Source organism: Lepidochelys olivacea, assembly GCF_965140295.1.
Source record: "Lepidochelys olivacea isolate rLepOli2 genome assembly, chromosome: 6".
In the NCBI taxonomy this organism is placed as follows: domain Eukaryota; kingdom Metazoa; phylum Chordata; order Testudines; family Cheloniidae; genus Lepidochelys; species Lepidochelys olivacea.
The window spans coordinates 27,337,967-27,361,675 of NC_140416.1; the positions used below are offsets into that span (position 1 = coordinate 27,337,967).

A 23,709-nucleotide genomic window follows, 5' to 3' on the forward strand; every position below is an offset into this window, starting at 1 on the left:
ATCTTTTGGCTGATTCTCCTCTGTTACACTGGGGTAAATGAGGAATAACTGTTGAAATCAGTGGAAATACATTAGTGTAAAGCTGATGAAAGTGAAGGGAAATTCAAACCCATAGTTATCAGACTGAACTTCAGACAGTTCCCACAACATTTAAAGTTTGTCGGAAACACATGATAACTTCCTCAAATTACATGCCTACCTAATCTAAAAGACTGGCATCTTGACATCTTTGATTGATACCCTTTGGTTCTGTTTCCAGTTGTTGGAGACGTCCTTTCATAAAATGTTAACAGTAGTTTGAAATGTTAAAACTGTGTGTATTCTCAATGAGTCGCTCTTATTGTATACTTAGTGAAATGGCTGGACATCTTTGAGTAGCAGAGGTGCTTAAAACAAACCTATGAGAGTCTTGTTCCTAGTGGAAATTCCATAAGACTCCATTAAAATTCTTCTAACGGTTCCTACTGGCTTCTCCTGGTTGGAACCATGAATCAGTAGCCTCAGGAATCACTATACCAATACATATGTTGCTCAGTATAAAACCTGACTTAACAGTAGTACCAATAGTAGCCAGATGAACAGTTTCACCTGCAAATTCTACTTTTTTACCATAGGCAAATGCTTGTCACTGCAACTGCATTTATTGAGGGGACAAGATCCCAATATGACACTGCCTTGGTGATACCTGACCCAAACAGTAGCACAACTGTTGCCATTTTATGGATTAGACTCTCCATAGGATCTCCACAGCCTATTGTCTTTATTAACAGTTTGACTAATCCTAATGTCCTTACATAAACAAAACTCCCATCTTCTGCAAAGACTATAGGACTGGGCATCAGCTTTGTTACACTGATGCAAAATAGCAAACAGTGTGATGGAATGAGTAGAGGTAGCTGCAAACTCTCCCCAGACTCTTTATTACCATTGGAAAATGCACAAATGTCAGTTTCCAACCCCATATCAGATGTCTGTAGAATTTCAAGGAAATTTACCAAAATGAGTAAATATCTGGCATATCTTGCAAGATGGAGTGGAGCCATATGTCTTTCAAAATGTGTTAAAAACAAAGAAAAGTGGCAAAACTGAGGAGAAAATGAATCTAACAGACTTGTCCATTCTGTGTTTCCTGCCTCATAGGCCACCAAACCTTGATCTGAAAAGCAAGTCCTCTCCTCTTGTGAATACGATCAATTGAGCTTTATTGCTGAATCCAAGAAAAACTAAGTAAGAGATATTTAGTTGTTCTAGCTGCAGAACAATGTGGTCCAACTGTGTCCTGCCTTTATTCAGTTAGAAATGTTGCCCAATCTGACAGTGAAACAAAAGTCTGGCAAAGTTTTGTATGGCTTGTAAACACCAACTTATATACAAACAATAGCAGCCAAACATAAATAGACAATCAACAAAGCAGGAAGATTGAAGAGATCAGTTTGTAAAATGAGAAGGAATGTTCAGATTTTCTTCTTCAGGCATTCTTCTCACTCCCTGGTTATCAAAGGCCAGTACACACCGGTACCTCAAGCAGACCTGTTTCAACATGTTGTGTCTTCCTTTCTACAAAGAATGGGTCCTCACGCAAGCATTCCAAATCCAGAAACAAATTTGAAAAAAATTGCTACAACATGTTGACTGATTTCTTGCCAACACAGCTACCGAGAAGCTTCTTGATCCATTCTTGCATGGAGAAAATTAGAGGGGTAAAATATGTATCTTCTGTAATTAAAAATTTAAACCAGTCCATGCCCTGAGTGCTTGCTTTCCTTGAGGTGCGGGGGAGGGAAAGTACCTTTGTTCTGCATTTACTCCTGGGTGTCAGCAAAGCATTCCCTAGCTCTAGAGGTATTAAGTTTTGTTCTCAGAATAATGATACTACAGTATACCAGGATTTAACCATGCACGGATTACTTTAAAATGCTCAAGTTTGAACCAAAGAAAGAGACAACACTGTATTTTTTTTAAAAAACCCATAAATATGAATTCATATTTTTTCATCAAGAAAAGGGAAAAACTGTTTGTAGCAGCAGGTGAGCCAGGGTGTGGTAGAGAAACTAATAAATTAACAGTGAAGCTATATATATATATATATATATATATTCTAGCTATTTCAAACCATAGAAGCATGACAGCTGTGAAAAAGGAGTGCCGCAGGGAATTCTTTTAGAGTTTGATTTTTTTTAAAATATGTTTGACATGGAAAATGTTTTAATACAAATAAAGCAACTGGTATTGAACTTAAAAAGTGGAGGGAGGGGGAGAGAGATTACTGTGTGGAACGGGAATGAATAATTCATGATATTTAAAGAAAGAATGCCTCCAAAATGTTCTGCAAGACAGTCCATGCTGATAGCTTGAATGGTTATTTTCCCCCCCATTTAAAGCATCATTAATTCAACATCTTTGTGGGGTTTTTTTAAATCTGGTAAGATATTTACCAAAGAAACATTATTTAACTTAGATTAGGATATTCTTTATTCAGATAGTTTAGTTTAGATATCAAGGAGATAGGCAGAATTATTTAAACATAAAGAGACAGTCTTGTACTATCAGAAAATAATTTAGTTGTTGTTTAAAAAAAACACTGCAAACTAAAATCAACCTCATGGAAGGGGGAAAAATAAGATCAGATATTTTGAACATTACTCCATAGGATACCAGCACAATATAGTGTTAGTGAATGCATTGTAGCAGAGCTCCATATGCAATCAGAAGCCAATTGTTACTGGACTGTGTACAAGCACATACTGTGCTCAATGGTCTGATGAGGTATTATGGATATGATGCAAAGAGACCTTGTGGATTAGAAACTCACAATTTGTTAAAAAGTGAAAACAACTTAACATTTACACTGAGCTGGCTGAGTACAGTAGCACTTCAGGTGGTAAACAATTCCAACGAATCCAATGACTTTGTGACGGCTTCAGGTATTAATGTATATTTGAAAAAAAAAAAGCCCTTGGAATTTCCTCACTATATTATTCTGGATGCCTTTCCTTTGTGTCTTCATTATTATATTCTACTTTCAATGTAAAAAAAAGTTGAAAATAATGTGATTATTATAAATATAAAAAATGTTCAGAGGAGCAGCCTATTAAAATATAGCCTAGAGAGAGTACATAACACTGACTTTAAATAAGGAGCCAGAGCCAAAGTGATACTCCATTAAATCATGGTTATAGTGTAATTTATCCATCACTGTATTAATTTTTATATTACAGGTTCCACAGTTCCACTGCTAAACTATTTTCTTTGCCAGCATTCCTTCATCCTTTACATTGACTAAGCATGGTTTCAGAGTAGCAGCCGTGTTAGTCTGTATTCGCAAAAAGAACGAGGAGTCCTTGTGGCTCCTTAGAGACTAACACATTCAACTAAGCATGTTAATGTTACTGTATGACAGGGATCATTGCAGTGTCTTGAAGTGGGAATTCCTATAGACTGTTATGATACGCAAAGTTGCAGCGCTCATTTCAGATAGACAACATATCTTATTTTTCAGCATATTAATCATAATTGAAATGAACAATTATTTAAGTTATCTAAGGATGCTGAGTTCCTTAAGCTCTCAGAAATGGAGGGTAATCAGCACCTTCCTGTGTTGAGATCTAAAATGCTATGTAGAAATTAAGTTTTTGTGCTGTTCACAAGCTGTGAAGTTTTCATATAATCTTTTCAATAAAAAAATCTGCTATGATTAAAATACCTTTCATATGGGCATCTCAAAGCACTTTACCAATACCGGTTAATCCTCACAGCAGCCCTTTGAAATGAGGAGGAATTGCCACCCTCATTTTAGAGATGAGAAATCTTAGGTCACAGAGAAGTTCCAGAACTTGTCACGCATTGAGTAAATGACAGAGCAGGGAACAGAACACAAAAACTGTAAGGCCTGATCCCCAGAGGTTCTGTACAACTGCATCTGCCATTATCTTTAGAGGGTACTCAGTAGATCTCAGGATTGGGCCCTAGCTCCAAGATCTAGACCATATTATATAATTCAATCAGTATTTTTGAAAGTCATTAAACTTTATCATAAGTACGGATATGTTTTATGATATGTAATAGAGTGTACATGCTTGAATTGCACATTTACTCCTTTTAATAAAAAACATGAGCGTCACATTTATGTTTTGCCAGTTTGCCTACCAGCTATCTGGTAACAAAAAGTTCCAAGGTAGCACTGCAAGTCTGTGCCCAGCTAAACCTTTTGTTTTTGCAGATGTTTGGGCTTAGAGGAGTGTTGTAGGGCTTAGAGCAGCGTTGTGGAGCACAGGCAATGCGAGGTCCATGTTTGCACTTGCCTGCTGCTATTCTCTGCTCATTGTCTAAACCTGTATGCATTGTTCTCCTCGACAGGTGATAACTACCCTGTGCAGTTCATTCCATCAACAATGGCAGCTGCTGCTGCTTCTGGACTCAGCCCTTTACAGCTCCAGGTATGTGCCAGAACAAAAAAATGTGGGACAGAAGCCAACACTTTAGAAGAAAACTGCTAACCACTAACCAGCTGTATGCTAAATAATAGTCTGAATGTTAAATAATTTTTTAAGCATAGCCCAGAAGAATTAACACCTTATATACTTACCACACTGAAAATATAACAGAATGCTGTGAAAGAAAGACAACATTATGACTTTGTACTGTGTGTTGTATGTCAACTGAATGAATAATTTTTTTTAATTATATGACCAGTTGTCAGGAGATATGTTCAGAGATCTTTTCCAACTTTATTTTCCTCTGACTCTCTCCCTCTAAGTACGCTACATGAGCTATAGCTGGGGCATTGTGTATGTCAGAAAAATATGCTTTGTTGTTTCTTTTTACTTTTTCTTTCAGTTGCTTTTTCTCTCAAACAGTATGGTGACAACTGTTTCATAAATTGCTAACTCTCAGCTTCCGTAGTTATGTAATCTCAACCTTTCCATGCATTAAGCTGCTCAGATGCTGGGGCAGTGAGGGTTCTGGGTTTGGTCCCTGGCTAGGTCATTTATTTGTTTTCACCATATATGGAAGTAAATGTCATGTGAAAATGATTTGCACACCAAATTATTAGCCTTTAAAAACAGGAACAAAGAGAAGCCAGGCAATTATAGACAAGTCAGCCTAACTTGGATACCTGGAAAGATACTGGAACAATTTATTAAACAATCACCTAAGAGTATGATCACTTGATAAATGATCGCCAACATGGATATGTCAAGAACAAATCATGCCGAACCAACCCAAAAGGATAGAGAGGAAGTGGTAGACATGATTTATCTTGATCTTAAGACAGTTTTTGACACAATTCCACATGACATTCTTATAAGCAAACTTGGGAAATGTGGTGTATATAAAGTGGGCGTACAGCTGTTTGAGAAACTCATCTCAAAGAGAAAAGGAGTACTTGTGGCACCTTAGAGACTAACCAATTTATTTGAGCATAAGCTTTCGTGAGCTACAGCTCACTTCATCGGATGCAATGAATCATCCAATGAAGTGAGCTGTAGCTCACGAAAGCTTATGCTCAAATAAATTGGTTAGTCTCTAAGGTGCCACAAGTACTCCTTTTCTTTTTGTGAATACAGACTAACACGGCTGTTACTCTGAAACCTGTCATCTCAAAGAGTAGTTATCAATGGTTCACTGTCAAATTGGGAGGATATATCTAGTAGTGTCCCACAGGGTACTGGCTTGGTACTATTCAATATTTTCACAAATGACTTTGAAAATGCAGAGTATGTTTATAAAATTAGCAGATGACACCAAGCTGAGCGGGGTTGGTAGCATTTTGGAGGACAGGATTAGAATTCAAAAGGACCTTGATAAATTGGAGAATTGGTCTGAAATCACCAAGGCAACATTCAGTAAAGACAAGGACTGTATTAGGAAGGAAAAATCAAATGCACAAGTACAAAATGTAGAATAACTGGTGTTTAGTGCAAGGAGAGTTTGTGTGAAACAAGTGCTTTTATTTTTAATTTTACATTCACAAACTAGAGCCTGCTCCTAGATACAGCAGGTAGCTCTCTGTTCTGACCAGCATTCAGAGCACTTCATTGCTATAAATGTAAACCTTTGAACTCTCCAGCCACATCACATAATAATAGCAGCTACTTCACACAGAAGGCCTGTGTTGTAACAATGGATTAATTGATTGCCAATTAACTCAAGGTAATTAAAACATTTGTAAAGGCTAGTGCAGATCCTCCTCATATACTTGTTCCAGATTACACACATTTGTGGCTTATCCTGTTCAAAAACTGTAATGAAGACAAGCCCAGTGTCTCACCGTCTACCCCATTATTTATACCTGTGCTAGCTGGGTGTGCAGGTCTGAACTCTACACGCCACCACAAGTGACCCACCTTCAGGGGCACAAGAGATCTCTCAGGTAACTAGGACCAATCCTATGGGCCAGACGTACACTAGCAAAAAAGGTTCACCGTGAACAGTTACACTGAAGTAAAGCTACACCTTGCCCTATATACACTACGTTTTTACAACCTTAGCTATCTCATTGTAAAATAAAATAAAAAAATAAAAAACTCTTTAAAACTCAGGTGTAGATGTAGCTATGGAGAGTTCTAAATATCATGGCGGAGACTTGGGACTGGTGTGTATTCAGTGGGGAGTCAGTACAGCGAGCAGAGCGCTGGACTGATGTATTCATGGCAATCTGTGTTGCACAATTTCAAGGTGTTTATGTTCACCTTTTCAGCTTCAAGCATATGTGAATGAATCCACCCAAATCTGCCTTCTGCTGGGTAGTTTGCAAATACAGTACCACATACATGTGGCAGGTATGCATAGTGGTTGTGTACCATTGCTGGTGAATCTGTACAACACATGCCTGTTGCTCTAATTAGTGAGAGTGATGAAACTTGCAAATCATTTCTCCTCACTGCTTCTTTTCATATCCTTATCTTAATCCCTCTTCTTTCTTGCCGCCTTGATTTTTTCTTTCTACTTTTTAAAAGTTTGCACTCATTTAATCAAAATCTCCTGTAGGCTCATGTGCAAGCTTTCACAGCAGTCCTGGCAGTCCTATTACTAGGAAATCTTGTATCAGCTTAGTTGACACACAACTCAGCTGTCCCAGCAGACCTGACTGCATTAAATCTTGTGCAAAGTCCCCCCAAAAAGAGGAAAAATGTTACAGCATGTTCTTTATTGTTTAAAAATCTGCTTTCATTTTTGGGTATTTCTACAAAGCAGTTTATATGGTAAAGAAGGAAATGTCGCAACTCTGTCAACAATTTCTGATAAACTGTTGATAGTAATGAAGCATTACAATTATGTTAGCTGGAGTTATTCCTAAACAAAGTGAGCTCCATAAAACCTATGGTTCATAACTTTTTCTCCTGATCTAGTTGTGTAATTTGTCCTTCAAAGTTTATCACTTATAACATTAATGAGCCTTGGCAAGTCTTAACTATGGTTGCAGCTGTGTTCTGGAAGCCTGAAGGTTTTATAATCAAGTAAAGAGAAAGAGTTTTAAAATTGTAAACAAATACACATTTGTCTATTTCTATTCTTCCTCTTTTATCTTTCTTCCTAATTGCAGACAAAGTAAATGACCTTTTGTTACACCGCTGGGTGCAGATCCAATGCACTGCTGAAGCATTGCACAGTGTGCCTCAGGGGCACAATATTAGTAGAGTGAAGGCCAAAGAATGCTATTTTTAGTTGAACAGTTCAGCAGATGGAGGCATGAATACTCATATATCTGAAGGTTGAGGGGTTTGAACCATTAATTTTGATAATGTATTTAACCCTGGGAACAATCAGAAACTGTAACTCTGAGGTTACAGTGCTTTTGACCTCTAGAGAACAGAGGGCACTCAGTACAGTAAACAATATATTACATTTCTACTTATACCAATTCTCTCACACATATAAATTTCAGAACACAGTTGACATTTGCTTTCCTCAGCTATTTTAGTGCTGGTCCTTAAAGTAAGTCAAGAAGAATGTGCAGGAAAGAGGCCAATGTAATGCGACAGTCATGTAAATATAGACTTTAAATAGCTAAGACGTTAAATGTGGCTGTTTATGAAGAAATATTATTCTCTTGAACTAGAGTCTTAGTGACTTATTATTTCAATGAAAAAGTTGTTTTAGTGGACTGCCTCTCTTTATGAAGTTTCCTCTATATGTTGTAACCTTAAAGCAATTTTTTATTGAGGCTAATGTGGTCAGATGGTCTTAGCATTGACAGAAGGTGATTTGGTCCCACTCTGTTACCACATCATGTAAAGTGATATACCTGCCTTATGTCTTCTTATTAAATGATGCATGCTCCTCTTCAGCAAATATAGCAGTTAAATATCACACAGCGTAAATATTTCTAATTAAAATATCTCCATGTGTCAGCATATTGGTAATGTATTATTTTAATCCATTTATTTTGTTTATGAAACAGTGACATATGTTTAGATTGTGAAATATATGAGCCTTAAAAATCTCTTTATTGAAGAAAATTAATTCCTACAATGCTGTCTCGGTAATGTGTTCACTCACCCAGTCAGTCACTGGCAGAGCTGCCACTCTTAATGTTGGCTAGACACACTTTAGCAGTTTTATCTGACATAACATTCTCGGATGTAGGCAATAATAATTTTTTCAAATGCAAAAACCATTGGATTTTCCTTTCTTTTTTAACCCAACGAAGAATGGGAATTGGGTAAACACGAAAGAGATTCAGTGAGACCAATCAAAATTAAAATCAGCCAGTTACCTTTTCAAAGGTAGACACTGTAATTTGTTTGTCAGCAGGTAGGTGTTTGGGTCAGCACTGTGAGTGAGTGACTGTCAGCGGGAATTCCTACAAGACAAGTAATTTCACTCAATGTATTACTGACAGATTGCTTACCTCTTCGAATCACTAGAGAAAACAAACTTAATATTGTTACAGGCAGAGCTTCTGTCTTCATTAGCCTCGTAGAATGATTTTATCTAGCACTCAAAGACTACTGAGCTCTGGGTGGGCATATATTAACAGAATGCTTCTTATTATGATACTGTGAGTAGTGGCCTAAATTAAGGGAATGGCAAATTTAGGTTTGTGGAAATAGTCATTTAAATATTTTTGTTGTGTTATTTTATTTCATAGAAATTGTGGGGCAAAAAGCTCAAAAAGAAAGAAAGAGAGGTTTTAATGCAGCTTTGAGAGAGCAAGCAAGCTCTTTAATACAAAAATAAAATTAAAAGCTTGCCAAGCCTGCAACAATTAGACAAATTTAATTAAAATTAAAAGAATATTTATACATGTTCTCTTCTTCTTTCTCAATGGGTGCGTGAGCACGTGTGTGTAATATCTCTGTTATCAAGTTTAATTATATCAATGGTAATGAAAGGGTATCAATGAAAATGATGTCAGTGAGTTGCTGTTTCACTTTCTCCTTGCACAGTTTGGGGTTTTTTGGGGCTGGATACTTAATCCCTTGACCCTGCTCCCTATGTTTTCTCTCATTCTTTCTGATCTCCAGCTTTAATTTCCATCTTTGGTGAGTTTGAATTTCTTTGCACCTTGGCAGTGTAGATTTCATCTCTTTATGAAGAAGAGCGCAGGAGGGGAGAATGAGATGTGGCACAGTATTAAGAGACTAAATGACAAATATTTAAATTCACTCATCATCAGGAAGCGCATATGTATAGAGTTTGGATATCAGACTGTTTACTGCAGCTCTTGTTTTAATGTGGATAGGTTGGATGAAAATTCAAACCCATGTGAACATGGAAGATTGAGTGTTTCAATCTGAACAGAAAGTTTATGCAGCCTAACAACTGGCTTCCTCTGATCACAAGCAAAAGTACTTTTAAAAGCTGTTTTTCAGTGGCTATTAAGACATATGCCAGCAGTGTGTATCCACTCCAAAGCCAGTCAGAAGAAGCAAATAAGCTACTGCTACACTGACCAATAGTCCCCTATAGACCAGTGCTATGATATTTCATGAGAGGGCTGGCACAATTTTAAAAACTTTATTTTAATTGTGATGTGTCTTTGGGGAGCATGCTAGCTATGAAACCCACTCAGAGCTGGCAGTTGCATCCCTCCAAGCTTTTTCGACATGTATATGGTATATACCTTTTGGGAATTGGCTGTGAAGTGTATTTCTGGAAGTTCATTACATTTCTGACAGCCTTATAGCAAACTTTTTAATGTGAACTATAGGTTACACGCAGAAAAGGATTTTCAGTACAAGGTTGTTCACATATCCAAATGGTTATAGTTTTTAATGTACTTATAGATCCATAAGTATGGAGAACAATGCAACAAAGGCAGTTCTGTGTGGAGATAGTAAATACAGTAGGGCACTGTACATGTACAGACATTCCTCTGCCATATCTCCATCCCCTTGCTGGCTAATTGTTAGAGTAGTAGTAATATGAATAACTCAGTTTTCCTCTGAAGTAAAAGTTATAAATATGGTAACATCTAGAAGAGGAAGTCATTTAAAAAAATGGAAAAAGACAGAAAACATTTCTTAAAGTTTCATAGACTGGGAAGTTAAAATCATTTGTTTTCTTTGGGTGGTCTTTGAATAAACAAAGGAAGCATTTCCTACAAGTAGCCCAGTTTAGACAAAAACTAAAAGACAATTCATAGCTAAAAGAAAACAAGAAAATATTCTAGAAATCAGTTATCAGGGTCATTGGGGCAAGCCTCTTAAAATGATGAGATGTGAATATTTTTGTTCCTCCCATTCTGATGGTCTAAGATGTGGTGTATTTGTTTGGCGAGTAATGTTTTTAGAATCAGCATGGCTGAAAAATTAGATAACCATATTAACTGTACTAACTCTTGAGTTTATGTCTCACAAGAAGTATTGGAATCATCTGTCCATTCATAGACTCAGCTTGAAGGCTACATAAGCATTCCATAGCATTCACAGAAGGTATGCATATAACTCAAAACAAAAAAAGTGTGCAGGAAGTCAAGGAAAAAACAAGCATGGCTAAGTGGCAACATTCAAAGAGTTATTCAAGACAAAAAGGAATCCTTCGCAAAACCAAAACCCCAATCCCAGTGACACAAATAGAATGGAGCAGAGACTGTGCTGACAGGTGTTATGTAATATGGAAATTAGGAGGGCTAACATCCATTTGAACTACAAATAGGCAGATGTAAAAACAAATAAAAAAGAAATTATTTAAGACTATTAGAAGCAGGAGTGTGAAATTGGTAGGGCTGTTGGACTTCCTGGGAGTAAAGGGATCACTTGGGAGAGAATTGGTAGGGCTGCTGGAGTTCCTGGGAATAAAGGGATCACTACAGGAGGATAAGGGTATTGTAGAGAAGCTAAATGATTTGTCCCATACACTTCAGGATGAAAGGAAGACAAGACATCAGAAATGTGGTTTACAACTTTATAAAGTAACACATCTGGGAATTATATTGTAATAACTCATCCAGTGCAGCCCATCCCTTCTTTGTAATCCATTCAACGTGGGGGAGGGATGCGATCAGCCCCCTACTCTGTTGGCTAGGTCTCAGTACCATTGCTGAGACCCCACTGTCCTCCCTTATCTGAGGGCTAAGAGGGAAAGGAAGAGAGGATTGTATCCTCCCTGTTCCAGTCATTAGGAACCCCAACCCCATTCCCCACCTAATTTAGCAGGTGCCGTCTCCTAATCTGCTTCCAATTCTGGTTTATCAGGGAACCAGACCCCTACTGAACGATTACCTGCACTGGGCACTTGCCACTAGGATGCTCCAGGAATTTGCTTAGCTGCTTCCTCTCACCTCTGCCAGATTCTCCGATTGGGGAAAGGGGAACATACTTGCACATGTGGTGGTTGTGTGTAGAAATTAGACAGTTTTGGATGGAAATTATTAAAGAGATTCATTAAAGAGATTCATTTTCTGACAAAATATTGGCTTCCTAGAGATCCCTTGACCTGCTTACTTAATGCTCCAGTAAAACATCTGCATTTTAAACAGAGCACATTAATTTTCTTCTTATTGTTAGGTGCTAGACTTTGAATTGCATGTTATTGGAAAAAATGTGACCCCCTCCTCCTATGAAATTTCGGCATAGTAAAATGTAGACAGCCCTTGGAACAGAAAAGCTTACCTATCAAGTACATAGACAAGAGAAGCATCAAAAATAGGGTATGTATTTAGAAATTGTCACCCTTTTTTGGGATGCTCAGCAGAGGAGGGGTCTCCAGCCAGCAAACCAGAATCTTTAGCCAGTTTCTTTAAATATTAACCTGGTCCTAAATAAGTAATTGCAGTATAGTATGTTAGTGTTTGATTGTAACGTTTTCTTAATACAATGTTTTAAAAATACTTCCCTATTAGGAGGGCTAACGTGGAATTTATACAGCAAATAGCCAGACATAAAAACAAGTAACAAAATATTATTTCAGAATATTAGAAGTAGGAACACTGACCATGAATTGGTAGAGCTGCAGAACTTCCTGGAAGCAATAAAGGAGGATAGTTGCTGAGAGAGAGTAGAAAATAGAATCAAAATAAATTATCACTTTTAAACAGGGAAAAAAGCTTAATTGTGAGGTGTCCTGAGGTCCCAGCCTCAAATCTGATTTGTTTAATATATTTAGAATTTTGTTACAGTTTTATTGGGACTGAACAGTGAGGGGGAAAATATTCAGGTAACCAACAATTATTCAGATTAGTAAAGGCCAGAGAAAACTGAAGAACTTCAGAGGGATCTTACAAAGCTAAGCTGAACTGGTAATATGGTGGTAGATTAAATTCAATGTTGAAAAAAGCAAGGTGGTGCTCATTGAAAGGAATAATTGTGAACAACTTGCTGAGTTCTAAATTAACTATAACCACTCAGGAAAAAGTTGGGCTACATAATGAAAACCTCTGCTACCTGTACAGCAGTGGTCAAAAAGCAAACAAGGTGTTAAAAAGTATAAAGAATAGGATAAAAATAATACTGGAAGTATCATAATACCACTATGTGAATCAATGGCATGTTTTCACCTGTGATACAGTATGCAGTTCTAGTTATCCACCTCAAAAGAGATATAGAAGAAATAGAAAGTGTTTATAGATGGATGACCAAAATGACACAGAGAGACTGCTATATGAGGAGAGACTGAACATAGTTGGACTGTTACATTTAGATAGAGATGTCAGAAAGGTGTATGAATAATGGTGTAGTAAAGGTAAAATTGAGCTCTTCTGTTTGAGCTTTCCCATAATGTGAGAATAAGGGGACATTAATGAAATCAAAAGACAACAAATTAAAAATGGATAAAAGGAAATACTTTTTCACGGTGTAATATTAGACTTTGGAACTCATTGCCACAAGATATTGAGTCAAGATATCAGTGCTTGGGAGGATTACAAAAAGACTACACATGTGGATAATGAGAACACCTTCAGTTATATTAGATAGAATAAAAATGGGATATGTACTTCAGGGAGTAAACCAACTACTAACTAACTGGAGTGGACAGATTATTCCATAATTATCCACTACCAGATTTCTTGCATTGTCCTCTGACTGGCCACTGTCAGAGGAAAGATACTAGACTAGGTGGACCAGTGGTCTGAGCTGGTGTGTGAATTCCTGTGTTCATAGAAAGAAAAATTTGGGTAAAAAATAGCAGAGTAATACTGAAGAGAACACACAGAGGAAATTTCAGACCACATTTTGAAACAGGCCCCACAGAGTCTGCCTTTGTAAATTCTTCATTTGCAGGTCAAAGATGCATTCATACACAACACTCGTAACTGGGTTTACAGTTACTTGATTTTGATGTGCAACTGTGGAATTTATACACACACAATTGCAGGGGTAATTGTAGAGGCCCATTTTGCTCTTAATTTTTAAAATTATTTAAAACAAATAATTTGTTTGAAAGTGCATGTAAGTTCTAAATATACAGTAAGAAATTTGTATGAGAGATCTGCAAATGGCCCATAATGTAATTATTTTAAAAGTTTAAAAATAGCTTTTAACTAGGGCTGTTTTATGGTTCACAAAGAAGACATTTTACTGTTTTTTGCATTTAAATCTATGTTGAAAATATATTGACTTATCAGGGAACACAGCATGCTGAGAGGGGACAAAACCATTTTTTAATGATATGTTAATTGAATGGGATGCTAGAGATGCACCTGAATGACTTTTTTCCCAGATGTGCCCCAGCTGAGTGATAAAGCTTCTCCTGATCAGTAGAGCCAGTAGATATTTATTATATCCCTAGTTGTCATCTTCCAGTTTTGCTAGTGAAAATAATGCCATGGCTGTGAACTACAGTGTGAACTCTCTGTGGCTCTTCCGTAGTAGATAAGTTATATAGCTTAAACCTGCAAATTGCACTTTGAAAACATACCTCTTAATTGTGACTTTCAGAGTCTTCTCACAAGATGGAGACACCACCACATGGGCTTAGAAGTGAGGTAATTTAACTGGGACTCTTTCTCTTCCCTGATTCTCATCCACTTGTAGGAGTAGTGACTTCTTGTTTTCTCATGGGAGCCTGTAGAAGTTTAATTATATCAGTTTTGCCTCTCAGCATCATTAGTAAATAAATGACTAATTTTTTCTGTCGACACAGTTGTAGGAAATATTGATGTAAGCAATAGTTGTGTGTGCTATCTGCTCATTCTGAGAGGCCAGCTATGTATTCTACACCTTTCTCCCAAACCTGATTCAGAGCCTCACGTATATATATATCCAGAAGATATTTGTGCTGTTCAGTTTTTATATGTACAGCTTTCTATTGCTTTTGTCTGTTACTGCACTTTTTTTGTTTTCTCCCTGATTTTGGTGCCAGGTTGGCAGGTCTAGAAATATCCATGAAACACGCAGCAGTTGCACATCCTTCTCCATAACAGGCACGTGTTTTACTCCTGACTTGATAACTTCACCTTTTGGGTTAGGAAAGTAATGCAGTTCTCAGGTCCCTTCTAATTCATTTCACATAGGCCACTGTATAGCCATCAGACGATACCAGTTTTTAGTCATTACTTACATGAGCTAGAATCAAACTAGTAACCATACCCCACTACCAATCCCCTGAATCATCCAATCCTATGTACATTTTGTATTACAGGCAAAAGTATGAAAATCCATTAAATTATGAAATACAAAGCTTCATAATTACAATCAATTTGTCAGCTTACTGTACATCCTTGGTTCCTTTCCTTGGATGTAGAATTACTGCGTATCACAAATCCCACCTCATAGTTTGCAGCTGCCACTGCTGTAATTTCCCCGGGGCACTTTCATTCTGCTCTTCTATGTGTCTGCTACCCCTCCAACTTTGGAGTTGTCCGCAATTTTGCTCATGTTGAATTGACACTAAAAACAAAAACAAACAAAAAATCTAAAAAAGACATCCATGGAGCATCCATGGAAGGTGTAGAAATTAGTTTTCAACTTTTTAGATTAATTGGTTAACAAAACAAGTCTCTGGAAATCCTAAAAGTCCTGGAATAAGCTACAACTGCCAGCCAGCATTCTGTCTCAGTACTGAGACAGAAGCTGCTCTATAGACTACTAGGTTCCACAGTACCAGAACTGTTGATTTATTTAGACATTACTGTACCAAATGTATAATGGTTGTATGCAATAGTGTCAGAGCTACTATGTAAGATTTTGCAGGACTTAGAGATTGACTGCTCCATCCCAAATTTTGTGATATATTGTGCTGTCTGATAGGGTCACCTAAATCAGAAATAAGTCATCTTGTTCATCCCTGTGCAACGTAAATAATAGTCTACGAGAGCTGTGACGTAGCTATGAATCAGCATTGTAATTACAGCATTATTTGAAGGAATACAAACCTTTGTGCTTAGGAAGGACTTTATTGCCATTGTCTGGGTACATCACAAGAAGGACCGGAGACACTTGCAATGGATTTTAATTGGGCCGCAACTTTAATATATAGGTGTCTGGGACTACCTGGCAGATAAAGTGTACAGTGCAGGCAAATCCATGCTTATTCAAATCAATTCTCCGGGGCTTCCACCAGGCCCTCTTTATTTAATCCATGCTTATTCAAATCAATTCTCTGGGGCTTCACTCCCCCCCTTTTGTTTCCATCCAGGTCCCCCAGCTGACCTATGGCTTGGCTTGTACCTTACCATCCACCACCCTCGTAAGAGGGTTAAGGAGGGCTATGAGAAGGGGCGGGGGAGGGTTTGGCTCCCTGCCGTACCAATCAGGGGAGTCCCCAACCCCCTTCCCCATTCTGTTCCTTTATCCAGTACCTCCTTTTAAGTCCTTTACCTGACCATTTATCTGGTCACTGGCTGCCTTCCCTATGGAGTACCTGCACTGGACATCCACCCAACCTTACAAAATAAGTTGCGGCATGTGGCCTACCACCTTTTCTTCTCACCAGGAAAGGTCCTCCCTCACACCCGCTGTGGGGAAGGCGAAAAAACCTCACTGCACCGAAGCCAGTTCAGGTAGTGCGGGAAAAATTCCTTCCCAGTCCCCATTTAAAAGGAGTGACTAGCATAATGCCCACAGCAGGTCCTAACCCATCCTGCCATTTGCCTCCACTAGGGGAGGGAGGATGGGTGCTGGCTTACTCGCTGTGTGGAACAAAGAGACTTGCCCCAACCAGGTTTCGTACCTTTATGCCCTTTGCACCTCACATTCCTGGGGTGGCGGGGGTGAGTCATTGCTTCAAAGCTGGCCACCGAGCACCTTTTCTACAGCAGTTTCTGTCCTCTCTCCCTCTCCCTCCCCCCACCATAAAGCAGAGCTGTCCTTCCCTGGTAAGCCCCAGACAAACTCTGACCCACCTTAGTTGTGGTGCACTCATTTTGTGCAACTCCCTGAGTTAGTGGAAGGGCTGAGACAGATCACCTAAAATGCTCGTTCCTTTTGTCATGTCCCATGATCATCTTTCTATTTTAATTATTATCTTTTAGATAAAAAGATGCTCAGTGATATTTAAAACTCTTGAGCCATTATCTGCAAGGAATCATAAATACCTAATAGAAGCATGTGTTAACCTTAGCTTTTATGTATTTTGGATACAGAGCAGTAATCATAACCTTCACAACCAATTTACATACTGTGTATACCTGTGGCTTTCCCCCGCTCTGTTCACACCATCAAAGAAGGGAAAATTAACAAGGCAAGTTAATCAAGGCGTTATGACATTTGCTCACTATGAGAAAAAGCGGTGACCACTGTGGAATTTACAGTATGTAAAGGCTTGCTCACTCTCTCGTGTTTCCCCCCCTCTACTATTTGGCTAGGATTTTTTCCAGGTTATTACAGTTGGTATAGTGAATAGTCAAACCCAGGTTTTTGGGTACCAAGCATTTACATTACCTGCAGGTATTTTAGTGAAACCCACACGGAGCTGGGCAATTTCAGTATTTCAGTTCCACTCTATTTCTATTCCCTAATTCAGACTGCCGTCTCAGTGTATTCAGCAGGTTGTATGGCAGCAGATGAAACAGATGTTTAGACCATACTGGAAAGGAACGGCATGCTGCATTAGGACCTGGATATTCCTCTTGACATCTGGATGCTGCTGGGTCACAAAGCCTGCCTTAGGCCAGGAGGCTGTAGGAGCCTTGTGGCAGTGAGCATAGGGTCTTAGCTGCTCTTTAAGCGATTAGTGCACTGAAGCAGCAATAATGCTGAATTATCGCTTGGTTGCTTTCTTCCAAGGAATCTTGGGACAAAAGGATAGTCAAGGAGGAGTATTTACAGTAGAGTCATGCTCATAGAGACAAGACTAATTACCATGTGTTAAAAAGCTTTCTTTCAAATAATGTAATATTCAAATAGCTATGGATACTTTAGTCAACTTTCTACAAAGCAGTAAACAAACAGCTTCCAGAAAAACCTGCTTTTCTCATTTAAAAACATTAGGATGAAAAAGACAATTTCAGCTACTTTCCAACTTCATGGTATACTCAAATTGTATGGAACACACAGCAAAATATGACTCATGACATGAAATAATGTTCATGCCTCCCAGAGACAAAAAGTGTAAACTTCTAATAGCTGCAGGGAAGAATATTAGATATGGAAGCTGTCTGACTTATGCATTGATTATTTATAGTGTCACTTTATCAAGTTGAAAATTTGTGCTGCATGTGCTCCTAGAAGCTGAACTGTCTGCTGCAGCACTTTCCTTTATGATGTGTGTTATTTAAACACAATGGGCATGGTGTATTGCATGGAAATAGGTGTTTAATGTTTTGTGATTACTAGCTGCCAGAGAAAAGAGCAGTTGCATGGTCTTTCTTCTCCTAATATTATTTTCATTGTTAAGACTATTTAAAACAGGGCCCATAAACAGAATACAGCTTTTTGTAGCACATCAGGTAATATACTGAGGAACAATTTGTTGCTCTCGTTTAACCTCTAGTATTGTAAGGGGGGTCATATTTAATTAACAGTGGCTAAAGGGCTGACCTGAGGGGCAACGAAAAGTGGCTGAGCTGCATTTTCAGAGCCAGGCTGTAATCTGTTGGGAGAGGGAAAAAATAAATTAGAAAGTACCATTTACTGAAATTCTTTCTAACTAAGCTGTATTTCAATGGGCCATTTAATGCTCAGATGGACAAAGGTATTACTTCAGTCATTGAATTGTATCAAACCCTTTCTCAGAGGCCCAGTTTAAAAACTCTACAGGAAAAGTGGCTTAGCATCATATTCTCGGCAGAGCAACATTCAGTCTGTTTGAAAAAAAAAATGAGTGAAATGAGGTGAGACACAGCCGCAAGTCAGTGAGTTTTTTTTGCCTCACCCTCCATCAGTGGCTTCACAGGGGAATTGCTCCTCAGAGTCTGGGCAGGGCAGAAAGGCTTTTTTCCTAGCTGTTACTTTGTTTCCCCGGTCAGCTTTTGGCCTGCCCTTTGTTCTTTCCTGACATGGCAGAAATGTAGTTTTTTCTCTGGGGACCTTAGGGGCAGTACCTACATATTACAAGGTTAGATCTTTGACTCAGTCACATCAGAAGAAAAGGGAAATCTGATTTAAATATCACAGACTTGGGCACTTGTGACTTGAATAGTTATTCTCTTTCAGTAGAGTCAACATTATTTATACTCTCGAGTGGTAGGAGAGCACTAATTGTGCTGTTTGAACTTCGGCTGTTTTAAATTTTAAGTATACATTTAAGTATACATCTTATTTTGCAGGAAGTAAATCTTTGTATTGCTATTTTGATGCTGTTTCATTAAATATATCAAGCAGTCTTATAAGGTGATGGGGTGACATACTCTAGAAATTTGTTGAGGTGCAGTAAAGCTAATAAACCAACTGTTTTACTTCTCTAAGGGGAAACAAATACAGTATTAAGGAGGCAACTGCCAGTTGCCTAATTGTGTTGATTGTCTTAGCCACTGGCAGCTATTGATAGTTTATATGAGCGCTAAGTACGCTTTCTTGGCTTTGCTCTCAGAGTTTACCGTAAACTGGTTGTGAACAGGCAGTTTCTAAGAGATTGTATTTAATTGTCATAATATAATCATTCCAAAGTCATTTGGTACTTAAGGAGTTTAAGTCCCAGAAATGATGCTCAAGTGAGAGCTCTCTGTACTTATGCATGTAGGGCAGTTTCTGCAGCATTCCTTCAAAGCAGGAAGAGGTCAAAAGAATAAGATGTACAATAGAAACCCCAACAAAATGGAAATGATCTTAAGAGCACCTTGGTGCACACATGCCTGGAGGCAAATTCAGCTCTCAGTTACACTGCAATTACATTTGAATTCAGTGGAGTTACTCTAAATTTACACCAGTATAATCAGAGTGGGCTTTGGGCTTTGGTGCCTATGCTCTGCCATGCCGTGGTGAGGAGCACAGGGACAGACAGTCAGAAGTTAATTGGTACTTAAATAAATGGATATTATTGCAGAATGCCTACTAGTGTTTCACTCCACATTATATTCCATCACAGCAGCTGTAGTTTTTGGACAGAAGTATATTTGCTGTAACTGCCTTAATTTAAATACAAGCAATGTTAATACCATTTAAAGAAAAATTAGTCAAATGCTAATTTGATCTTTAGTTTACATTTCCCATTACACTAAACTTTAAAATTGATGCACTGTAGCTGGCATTATTAATTAGGGCTCTTTCAGTAGAAATACATACTGTGACAAATGAAACCATACATATATATTGCAATGATACAAAATATGTGAGTCAGAGTATTCAAGAATGAATCAAAGACAAAGAATTATATCATTTCTTCAGAATGCCTGGCAATGTGATAATTCAGTCACTAATATTTGCATCAGGCCCCATTATATTACGGTTCTCTGAACAAGTAGCAGTAGTCTGTTTCTTCCAAAAGCCGAGGCAAGAAATCAAAAACCATAAAGAATAGATAGGGTGCAGCTAATTGTTAATGTGTTGCAATTATGCCCCTTTCCGGAATAATAAAATTTTCCCCAGTAGAGGTCAGGATCTTTGTCTCTGACTTATTTAACAGATCCTCTTAAACATCTGTCCAGCAGGCTGTGGACTTTATTAGCAGACAAGAGATCCGACAGAGTTTGAGCCTGCTGAGTCCTTCTTCATCTTCACAGCTGTGGATTAACTCAGACTTTCCAGAAGAGGACAACCATATGGAATAATTGGTGTCACTGTGTAGCTAAAAAAAAAAATATGAAGAAACAAATGTCGTCCAAACACAATTCAGTGTCTTTCTGGTCACAATTACCAGTCTGTTTAAGAAATAAGAAAGGCAGCATTACACTAAAAAAGGAAAGCCTATTCATATCTGTGTGGGAACCTAATCAGGCTCTTGTTTCCAATGACGATGGCTCCACAGTCGCACCAGGACTGCGACAAGAATGCTTCTTTTGTGTGCCGATAATGTGGAAGTGATAAAATTTCCTATAAGAGACTTATGTGTTTACATCATGAGATGTGTTATTTGACAAAATGCTTTGTTCTCTGCATATTTTCCATGCAGAGTTTCATGCTGGGTTGTTTTGCTGGAAAGCTTTGATTAGCTACAATTAGTTGCTGAAGTAAAATAGACACTTTTGTTTTATGAGTCCTCTTGCTGAGCTGTAAATTATAGTAAAATATATAAGGAGTGACAGAAAGAAGTGCTGATTTGAACCTTTGACCTATGATGGGCATAAAAACATAAGATAACTCCTTCAAAGGACTACAAAGAGACCTAAATATTCCATGGTCCACTTAAAGTCAGGTCCTTTTAACAAAGTAAAGCTGTTATTTTACATGAGGGGACATTGACTCTGCAGTATTAAAACAATAGAAACTACAATATCTAAAATATTTACATTTTTGTTTTAATTTAATACAGGTTGACCATTGTCCGCAGCAGGGGTTTGGAAGCTCTGAGGGTATTTTTTGTTCAGAGTAGTAAAGGGAATGTAGTCGGTAAAAAAAGCTGGTGGAATGGTAGTGAGGTCTAAGTACATGTTGCATTGCAGCTTGATGGAAATAGTAAATTAGATTTATATGTTCTCCTAAGAAGCCATGCATTGAATAACTTTGAGAACCATAGGAGACTGTTCCTATGCCATATGTTGAGTAGCAGTCACAAAGATTAAAACACACCCAACCCTACTGGTATCTATAGAAAAGAAAAAAGTGCATGAATATGAATAACTAGTATTCATTAACCTCTTAATCCAGTAGATGGCAATTTTTCCAATTGAGACTTCAGTAAACTGTTGTGTTCAGAGAAGGTGCACAAATAGAAACATAGGAGAAGATTCCATCCATGAACATGAAATGTATCATAGAATATCAGAGTTGGAAGGGACCTCAGGAGATCATCTTGTCCAACCCCCTGCTCAAAGCAGGACCAATCCTCAATTTTTTGCCCCAGATGCGTAAATGGCCCCCTCAAGGATTGAACTCACAACCCTGGGTTTAGCAGGCCAATGCTCAAACCACTGAGCTATCCCTCCCCCTGTATCATTTGTATTCTCACAAAGGCAGTTAGTTTGTTTGCAAATGGCAGGCTGTAATAAATTTGCAAGCACATTAGCCAGCAAACTCATTAATAATCTGCGCAACAGCCTTTGTTATGATGACATTAGTCACAATAATTCATTGGCTGTCGGCTTGTGTTTCACCTAAAGGCCTTTTTTCAAAGGTGTTTGGCGCAGTATTGTGAGAAGTGGTGTAGCAGTAAGTTATATACTACACCATGCAAACTCTTTGTGCAGTGCTGGATCTGTAAAATCAGAATGGTCCAATCTCTCAGTCCCCACTGTAGATATTAAAAGGGGTAGGTAGGGTTAACTCCCCACAAAAACAGCAAAAGAAAGAAAATCAAGGAAATATTTTTTAAAAGGAAGCATATGGCTGTGATATAGGAAATTGATAGGTTTTAGACAAATTAAACCTTTGAAGTATGCTCTTACCTATTGTTTTAACATTTATCATTTTAAAAATTTTTCCTAACTGCAACTCCACCTTTCTATATATGTGCTGCAATCAGTGCCACTTCAGTTATACACCTAATTAAAGTCAAATACTCATTGGTTACTGTATATAATAAGCATATGAGTTAAAGTGAAGTCCTGTACTTGTTGGTACTTTATATTTTAAAATTGTATTTCAGTGAAGCCACAACCAAATTTTTAGGTTTAGTGGGATTTTCTGAGCTAAATGTAATAAATAATATGTTAATGAATCGAAATGTTGTTCATTTACATCCCTTGTGCGTTTTATAAGAGTACAAATAGTGTGGGCCATATTCTGCTCTCACTTACACCTGTACAACCATATTTAACTCATATTTAACTTACTATATAAACACACACATTTATAGTATCTACAGTTCTAATAGGTAACATCTGTGCAAATGGACTGTAAAATGAAAGAAAACATGTACTTTTAAAATAAAACATATTTCTCTCTTTCTTTTTAGGAGATGTTTTCACACAAAAAAATGCTTTGCTTTTTCAAGCGCTGAGATTTTTTTAATCAAATAATCAGTGTAAGCAATTATAGATGCGCCTTTCCTCCTCTTTTTCGACAGAAGGAATGCAGATTGCAGATGCAGAGCTGTGGAAGATATTTTTCTAGCGACAGCATCTGATTCCTTGGCAGACTCCACACGCAGTAGCATAGGACCTTTGGAGTTGCCTCTGGGTTTGTCACATGGTTATGCGCTAATGGGTTTCTTGGGCTAGCTTGTATCTCTGGATACCATTTTCCTTAAGCTCACCTTTGACTCTAAGGACTCTGTATTTAGTTTATTTGGGGACAAAACGCTATGCAAATCTCTCTAGACCAGGGGTCTCAAACTCAAATGACCACGAGGGCCACATGAGGACAAGTACATTGGCCCGAAGGCCGCACCACTGACCACCCCACTCCGCTGCCCGGCCCCGCCTCCACTCCACCCCTTCCGTGAGGCCCCGTGAGGGGGTGCAGGAGGGGTGCAGGGTGCAGCAGGGGGCTCAGGGCAGGGGGTTTGGCTGCAGGAGGGGTTTGGGGGGCGGCTCCGGCCCAGTGTGCACGAGGGGCAGGCCACTTCCTGGAGCGACGCGGGGGCAGCACAGGCAGGCAGGGAGCTGGCGGGCTGCAGAAAATGGCCCGTGGCCCGCAGCCCGCGTGTTTGAGACCCCTGCTCTAGACAAAGGCAGCTTGTTATAAACAAACAAGTAAAATAACCTCGTGATAGTCTTTGTTTACATAGCTAACCTCTTTCCCATTTCTTATTAATTATAGTATTACAGTAGAGCTGAGAGGTCCCAGCTGAGATCAGGGCCCCATTGTGCAAGGCACTGTACATACCCAGAGTAAAAGACATTCCTGA

The 23,709-nt window shown here is 38.4% G+C and overlaps 1 protein-coding gene across 1 annotated transcript in view; it reads left to right on the top strand.

Moving 5' to 3' along the window:
* Positions 1-23,709, top strand: part of SOX6 (SRY-box transcription factor 6) — a 294,444-nt gene that overhangs the window by 189,988 nt on the left and 80,747 nt on the right. The window contains exon 9 of the mRNA XM_084631143.1: positions 4,357-4,436. Coding sequence (XP_084487269.1) covers positions 4,357-4,436 — 80 coding nt within the window. The remainder of the gene's footprint in view (positions 1-4,356; positions 4,437-23,709) is intronic.